This window comes from Anopheles merus, chromosome 3L (genome assembly GCF_017562075.2).
Source record: "Anopheles merus strain MAF chromosome 3L, AmerM5.1, whole genome shotgun sequence".
Taxonomy (NCBI): domain Eukaryota; kingdom Metazoa; phylum Arthropoda; class Insecta; order Diptera; family Culicidae; genus Anopheles; species Anopheles merus.
The window spans coordinates 34051600-34059634 of NC_054085.1; the positions used below are offsets into that span (position 1 = coordinate 34051600).

An 8035-nucleotide genomic window follows, 5' to 3' on the forward strand; every position below is an offset into this window, starting at 1 on the left:
CTCAACCCCAATCCAACGTTCGGTAATGCAAAGCCTCGAAAGTGCCTTGACGTACCTGGATGGCATCATTTACCGCGCGCTAGGCATGGTGGAACGGTTGGAGAATTTGGAACAATCGCACCAGCCACGGACACAGACCGAGGCGGGCTATGTAATTCCATCGACAGTGGCATCGGTAGCCGAACAGGACCACTACGCGGCCGAGGGGAGCAGCTTGATGGAGGAAACAGTGACAACAACTGCTGCCGAAAGTAGTACACTACTCGAGGGTTTGCTCATTCCAGCCGGTTTGCCATACTTTCGGTGATAAACAATAAAACTGTACCACAACGTACTACGTGTATCGAGTTGAACGAACAAAACCGCGCTCCACTTGTTTTAAGTACACGGCGGAAAGCAAACAAAAACAAGAAATGGCGAATTTCTCGATGACTCAGGTCGTATCCTCAGCAACCATTGCGCGGCACACAGTGTGCCGTGAGCGTGTGGTTGTGCTCGGTAGTAACAACCATCATTATCTGCCTGCTGTTAGTGTCCAAAAACGGTTTCGGAAAGCGCTCATCGTACCCGGCCGGTCGGTTGTACTCGGCAGCACCATATCGGTCACACCATAAAGTTGTCGTTCGCGTGTGTCTGTGTGTGTGTGTGTTTGGCAAAAACGACCGGTGTGGCAGGTTTAACAATGTTTGACTGTTTTTGCTCACAGCCACCGGTAGCGGGCGATACCGGCGAGCCGAACGTGCCATTTGAAACTTTTCCCAATCACCACCAGCGGCCGTCGGTGGTGGCGACCGAGTTTGCGGCCGAACTAGTGCACCAGCTGGTCGGCGGTTTGCAGGGGGTACGGCGGTACGGACCGTACCTGGCCCGGTACGCTCTCCTCATCAACGCCATCGAAACGGTACGTTCCACTGTTATTGATGACAACGTGTGACACGGGGACGTGGGTTGTGGTTAAAGCCATCGGGGGTAACGAAAAGAAAAAAAAAGCAAACCCCTTAACCTCAACAACTGGCGGTGTTTGTAATATCATTCACGTTTTGCTACGCTGCCATGTTGGTTTTTTTACTGGTCTCGTTCTCCCCATGGTTTTGGGGTTGGTTGCAGGTGCTGTCAATGTATGCACTGCTGACGCAAGCCGGCTGGGACCATCGGCTCCAGTGGCGCCCGCTCCGGTACATTCCGAAGTATTTGCGCATCAATATCGCGCTGGTCGTGTCGCTGCTGACCGTCTACTCGAATCTGGCCGCCATCGTCGGTTTGCTAAAGGTGAGTGTGGTTGTGTGTGTGTGTCTCTCTCTTGATGAACAAATGGAGTTCCGGTAGGTGTATGCTTAGCTAACGCTAACGGATGCTGCTGACTCGACGACCTATTTAAGTGCATACTCTGCCCCGTGTGACCGACATTTCTTCCTCCAATTCCCGCACCGAAAAGCATCAGCCGTACCTGCTACTGCCCTACATCTGCCTTCGGCTGGGCACGTTTGTGCTGGAGCTGTGCTACCTGGTGGATAAAACGCGCCCCGCCACGAGCCCCCTGGCTGCCTGGAAGCTTGACCCAAAGGTTTGCCCACTCGAACGGTGGCGGTCCTGGTCGCCGCTGATGGTCGTCCTAGTTGGCTGCAATCTATCGGCAGTGATCGCTGTGTATATGACCGATGGTGGCCTGAAGGTTGGTGCTGCGTGACCGGTGTGCGGTGTGCGGATTGAAATCGTAGCGAAGTGGCGTCCTTGTCGTGATTCAGAAACGTTCGCACGATGGTGAAGATTGGTGGTTCTCAGTTTTTAACCACAGCGCAACCAGCGTAGTTGGAACTCCTCTCAACCACGCAAGGTGTAACAAAATCCGTGGTCAATACGTTTTCCCGAATTGGTCGTTCTTTTTTGTTTCAACCCTGAAGATTAGTGAATGGTGGTTTGCAGTGTTTGCAAGCACACCACTACCGGGGCTAATGGATTCACGCGAGATTGCGCTGCAGGAGGCAAAAGGGGGAATTATTTCCCTTTTAGCCGCAAAAGGGTATGGGCAATAAACAACGCGCAGTTGGAGACATTTGCGTCACACACTGTAGCTTAGCTTAGGTGTTTGTTTAATTGTTTATGGTGGAGGGCAGAGGGAGCCATAAACAATAGGTTTAGTTGTTGTTGTTTTTGTCGTTCCTCGGCGGAAGACTAAACAGGGCAGCGTAACTGTTGGTAGCGTAACGGTTTAGCAGCGTGTCGGCATTTCTTCAGCACTGATAGCTTCATTTGCTGCGTATAAACACAACGCGATGTAACAACAACACAGCCAAACACTTGATTACATGAAATTTACTACTACTACGCATACACTCACACACAGAGGCATGCCAAAATGCTGCCGGTTCTCCGCACCGAGAGGGTGTGGGCTTCACTCGCGCGAGCTTTTGTTATGATTGCACTCACAACAGCTAAACATACTTTAACGCAAAGAGCCATACCTACAACTCCGGCTGGGTTGCGGAATGTAAGCAAAACGTGGTTATGTCAACAGTCACGTGCTCTCCTGCTGCCAATGATGTATCGTGGGACTACTACTACTACTACTGGTGGGCAGTGTTGTTAATTGTCGACATTTTTTATGATATTCGCAGTAAGCGGGTGTCAAAATCATTTTTTGATCATGATATTCATGGTTACCATGACACGACTTTCCAAAGGCGACAATAATTTGTGCAATAACAATCAATGGTTTTTCGATGACATGATTGCAAAAACTGTAGAATGAATGTCATTTGACATTTTTCATGAGACGCCAGAACTGCTCTATCTTGCATTTATCGATACTTAGCCATTAGACCACTTGATATTTTCACTCAGTCAACCCGGAAAATGGTGTTCTCTTACAGGAGTATAGAAATTCACGCGAAAACACGAAAAAGGATCCATTTTCGATGAAGATCTAGTTCACTTGAGGTACGGCAAAATCAAAAAGTCAAATGATTGTAGCAGAAAAATATCATCGTGTCAAATGATTTTTGTTTTCCGTGATTGTCGAATGAATGCTTGGATCTAGAAAGCGATGCTTCAAAAAGTATCATTTTGTAAAATTTTATGTCGACGACTATCACTGTTCGCAACACTGCTGGTGGGTTTCAATTGTTTGTGTATTTTGTAGCGAAGGGGACGGACGGACGGGGGGGACTGGGGACACGCAGATTGATTTGTTGACCACTTTGTGGGCATCAGTTGCAGAGTCCGGTCATTGGTGGCGTTCCGAGTGAATAAATACACAGCTGCAGCTGCCATGACGTCGTGAAGCCTTCGAACTGTGTAGCTTGGGTGGGGGAATTGTAATGTTTCTCGTCATCTTCCAGAAGTCTATTACTGCAGCGGGGCTCGTACAGTGTACAGCGTGCTCTGTGTACGGTACAAAGGCGAAATGAGGGAAATTTATTTGCCTCGCCAACTCGTCCAAGAAAACCTATAACACTCAACCATCCGAGGTAAATGCGACCGAGAGCGGAACTTTTCTCGGTGGTTGCGAAAGGCGAAAACTTGCAACAGGACGCAGCGGGCACCATTCGCTTCCGAATCATGATAAAGTTGCCGTTGTGGTGAAAATTGAAATCCAATCTCCAGCAACACGAGCACCCACCACTGGTTGTTTGCCGGGGGTTTTTGCCAGGAATTTCCCCATTTAAAGGAGAACGGGTGCACTGTCGTCCATGCCAACCATGGGAGATTGTTTATGTTGGTTTACTTGATGCATACGTGTTGCCCTGTCTGCTTCCCGTGGTCCCGTGCCCCTTCACCGGGGTTGGCCGGTAAAAAGATTAGCTCGGCTAGAGGAAATTGTGCACACGCTTCAGTTCGGTCGGTTGTGTTCGGGCAAGCAAAGGCCGATGTAACTGGGAGTGACCTTTCAACTCTGGGCCTCTTCCATCTTGAGCCATGAGTAGCCGTCAAACCGTGGTACCGTGTTCAGCGAGAAAGGCTCAACCACTCGTCTTCCGTAAGCAAACAATTTGATGGCCTCAGCAGCAACTCTGACCCCTGACTCCTGACCCTCCCGACCACGGCTCAAATGTGTGATGACAAAGTTTGTTCTGTTTTAAAACAACATCCCTGCAACACCCTTTCACCCGGTGAGATCTTTCCTTGCACGTTGTGGTTTTCTTTCGACGGAGCGCACAACTCCCCAGCACGCTGTTCTTCAGGGAAGAGTGGATTTTCCTGTATTTCTTCCGGACGGCTTCTTAATGATGAAAAGAGCCACTGTGCGTCGCCGTGTGTCGCCTTGGAGCAGTGGCGAAGGTGGCCTAGTGCCGTTACTCGGTACCCACTCTGTGAAGTCGAAAGACTCTATAAAAAAAAGAAAAAAAAAACAACTCTGTGAAGTGTTCGCGCGTTACGGAAAGGCGTTTGGTGCTCTTGATCGCAGTGCGCTTTGGTCGCGGGAAATGGAAAGTGTGGTCCATTGGGTCGGGCAGGTGTATAACTGTCGCTTTATTTCTCGGGGGCTTTTTTTGTCGTTGTTTGTTTTGTTTTTGCCGTTGGTGGTTCAAAGTTCAAAAAGGTCCCATTTTAAAGAGCATTACATACATGGCGGGTTTCTTGCAGGGTTTGAGACAGGTACGGCACGAGCTCGGGTTATTGCTGAAGCGTTAAGCCAACACAAATGAGTTCTGTTTGATGTTTCGTCACCAACGCTTGACGTCGATCGAAAAGGGTGTGTGTGTGTGCTTGCCATTGCTTTCGGGCCGATGAATTTTGGACCACTTGAGTTGGTGCATGAGTTTTTCACCAAACCAAAACAAAACGACCAAAAATTATTCATTCGCAACACTTCGTAGCACTCTTAAAAATGGCAAACATAAAGCAAACCACCTTCAAGCGCCACACAGGGGAGTGCGTGTGTGTGTTTGGTATGCAAACCGTCTGCATTCATTTATTATCGTTGATAAATGAAAATGCGGCCAGTGTGGCCAGCTGCAGCAATCATTTATTACCGACATCAGACTGGGGTTGGGTGTATTTTTCCCACTTAAAAGTGGCGCATGCAAAAAGTGGTTTTGGAACAGACTACCTGCATTCAATTTGTGCAATTCCAAGTGTTTCAGTCCATCTCGACTTTTGACATTTCCCCCCCGGTTTCTCGTTCCGCTGTTCGTGATTGAAATCAGCGCAATGATGGTTATGCTTTCGGTGGAAATTATAATATAAATTGGCATCGCCTGTTGACTGTAAAGAAGTGCGGACATTCGACAGGATTAATGGGAGGGAATGCTGGAATGGAACGTTACGATAATGTTATCTTCCAACAGTTGTGCGTTGTTGTTGACGCGCGTGTTGTGCCCTTTGCATAATGAATGTGATGGATTGTTGATTTAAAATTACAGCAATCGTTTTCATCCATCCTGTTTTGGTGTGATCATTGCTTGGTAGATCCCATAGCTGCAACAAAGCGATTGTGTTCGGTGTGTAACTACCGTTGGCATCTGTTTGCCCAAGTACCGGGCAGCGTGTGCCCCGCTGCAAATCCCCAAGATTATATTTGAAAAGCTAAAAGCTCGCCTTTATGCTCGTGCTGGAGTGCAATAAAAAGGTGTGCACAGTCTCACCGCAACCATTGAATGGTTCCCCCGTACTGGATGACCCGCTTGTAAATGGAGATGAAATTATTCACAAACATTGGCCATTTGGAGCTGAAGGGAGCAGATGGGTGTCAGAGTGTGCTTTGCTTCTATTAAAAGGAGCACAACGGCAAAAGGATTTCCAGCTATCGCTATCCCAAGCCTTGTGTCCATTTTCTTCGCTCTCTGGCTGGACAATGTGGCAAGATCTCTCCCGGGACGACCTAATCCTTTTGATAGAATTGCACCAGCGACAGAGACAGAGGGTGCAATTCTATCGCTCGGCTGCAGGACACGATTATTCTCGTGGCAACGATGGGCAAGACACAGCCTTGTGCCGACCCGGGCAGGGTTTGAATACTTTTCCCCGTCACTGTGCTGGTACGGACGAAGAACTCGCTCGGCCCGCGCACACTGGTCAGCTATCAGTTTGACAACTCGCAGGGCGTCCCAAAATTGGATGATTCCATGCGCTTGGGCTAACGGACGGCACACTACTACCGTCAGATTGCAGCGTGCACGTTATACCCGTGTGCACATATTTAAATAACACCAGCTCAGCACAGCTTGCCCTTCGGTCGGTTCCGTTCGGTCCGCCAGACGGGTGTGGGTGTGGGTGGGTGGCGTTGTGGCTTCTTTGTTCGCCGGGCAAGCAGAGCAGCACACCGGCAGCACTGGGTCGGCAGCGTACGGGCAAACAATCACCGTCCAAAAACCCAATGTAGCTGCGTAATTCAATTCGGAAACTAGCCAGGTTCGGTTTGCGGTCCGGTAGACATACTCCCTCGGTACCGTACCAAATCTTCTAGTACACCACCGTTTGCATCTCCCGTTGGGCCGCTCTCCATGCGGTGGGATGTTTTATCGTTTGCAACAGGCAATAACATACCCACATGGTAGAACAGAGCACTACTTGTACGCCGGTAGCAAACGCGCTGAAACGCTGAACATGGAAGGCGTCGAACATTTTCGTACCAGGGCATGTACCGCCCCAAAAACACGGGCATTACTCGTCGTTTGTCGTTATTAGTATGCAGCAGCTACATTTGTTAAATTACGACCTCCTTATCGGCTTAGCTGGTGAAAGCTGCTGGTCCGGTCCGGGTCAGCGTTAGTTACCGCCAACGTGCTAATGGGGATTTGTGCTAGCTGGGTGGGACGGTGGAGTGATGTGCTGTAGCTTTTGAATTTGGTCGATGCACACAGCTAAATTTGGCACTTGGGTCGGTAGGCCCAGACGATGAAGCTGGAAGTTGAGTGAAAAATGTTTTGATAATACAAGCAGCGAAGCTTAGAGTCAATTTTAGATTTACTTGCGAGTTAGTTTAATCCAATCAATAATGTAAAAATGTGAAATATCTTGTCTCTATGTGTGTTTATTTATATGCTGTTATACGCCAAAGCACTGCTGCTTTGAAAATGATTCGTTCATCAGTAGCAGAGTCAGTTGTTGGTTAGTAATAGGTGATGTATGGGTTCCTGATACGGGACAGAAACGCGATTTGCTCCTTGAATGAGATAGATCCGATATCTAGACTAAGTTCAGTATCAGTTCTAAGACTGGCATGGGTTTGGGATCAGTTCCATGAATGGGTTCAATGCCGGTTCCTGAATCGGTATATGCTTGGCATCAGTAACAAGAACAGTTTGGCGCCTGGAATTAGTTCCAGAATTGATATAGGTATTGATATAGGTATTAGTTTTAATATTGAGATGAGGTAAGGAATCAGTTCCTAGATTCGGTATGGAAACAAAATAATTTTCGGATCTGGTATGGGTTCGCGTTTCAGTTTTAGCTCCAGGACTGGATCTGTCCCCGGAGATAGGATATAGGCCAATTTCGAGATCTGTATGGGTTTAAGATGTTTCAGGTTCTGGGACAGTTTCAAGATCGGTATGGGTTCAAGATGTTTCAAGACGTGGATGAGCTCAGCTTGTAGACCTGGAAGCTTCAGGTTCAGAATTCGTTCCAGAGTCGAGATGAGCGCAAGTTATGAGATTAGGTTCAGTATAATTTTCAGGACTGGTTATGGGTATGTGATCAGTTCCAGGATCAATGGACCAGATTCAGGACCGGTATTGAAGGTTTGGACTGCAATATTTTGGTCCCAAGCACCCCGTCTTATCGATAACTAAGGTGCTGTAAACCGGTGAAACAATGAACTAAAGCACTTTTTATACAACTTGGTTATACGAACACATTTTGAAACCAATCAAACAAACGAACACATAGCATACCGTAACGAACTATAAACCTTTTATATTCATCATTTACAATGTTGATTCGAAATTTGTCACATAAAAGCATAAGAAAAAACACACAAACTCACCATTTCGTCAATCGTTATCAACGCTGCGCAGCAGCACATTTATTGTTTTGCGTTCATGTAGGTTTGCCCGAGGTCTTTCCCGGCCTCTGCTACATCGTTTCAAGGAAT

The 8035-nt window shown here is 47.8% G+C and overlaps 1 protein-coding gene across 2 annotated transcripts; it reads left to right on the forward strand.

The window, feature by feature from the left end:
* The first annotated feature begins 467 nt into the window (after window positions 1-467).
* Window positions 468-2071, forward strand: LOC121599477. Of its 2 annotated transcripts, none has more exons than XM_041927309.1 (3): window positions 468-901; window positions 1108-1269; window positions 1436-2071. In XM_041927309.1, exons 1-3 carry the CDS (start codon window positions 683-685, stop codon window positions 1685-1687), a joined length of 633 nt encoding a protein of 210 aa, XP_041783243.1. In that variant the 5' UTR covers window positions 468-682; the 3' UTR covers window positions 1688-2071. The 2 variants fall into 2 exon arrangements, with proteins under 2 accessions (XP_041783243.1, XP_041783245.1); XM_041927311.1 differs by having other exon boundaries at window positions 1442-2071.
* Window positions 2072-8035: the final 5964 nt, after the last annotated feature.

Excerpts from the sequence above, each read along its gene's own strand:
- LOC121599477 (XM_041927309.1), top strand. The coding sequence starts at position 683 with ATGTTTGACTGTTTTTGCTCACAGCCACCGGTAGCGGGCGATACCGGC. Across the intron at positions 902-1,107 it reads TCATCAACGCCATCGAAACG|GTGCTGTCAATGTATGCACT; the intron begins GTACGTTCCACT and ends GGTTGGTTGCAG. Across the intron at positions 1,270-1,435 it reads CCATCGTCGGTTTGCTAAAG|CATCAGCCGTACCTGCTACT; the intron begins GTGAGTGTGGTT and ends CGCACCGAAAAG.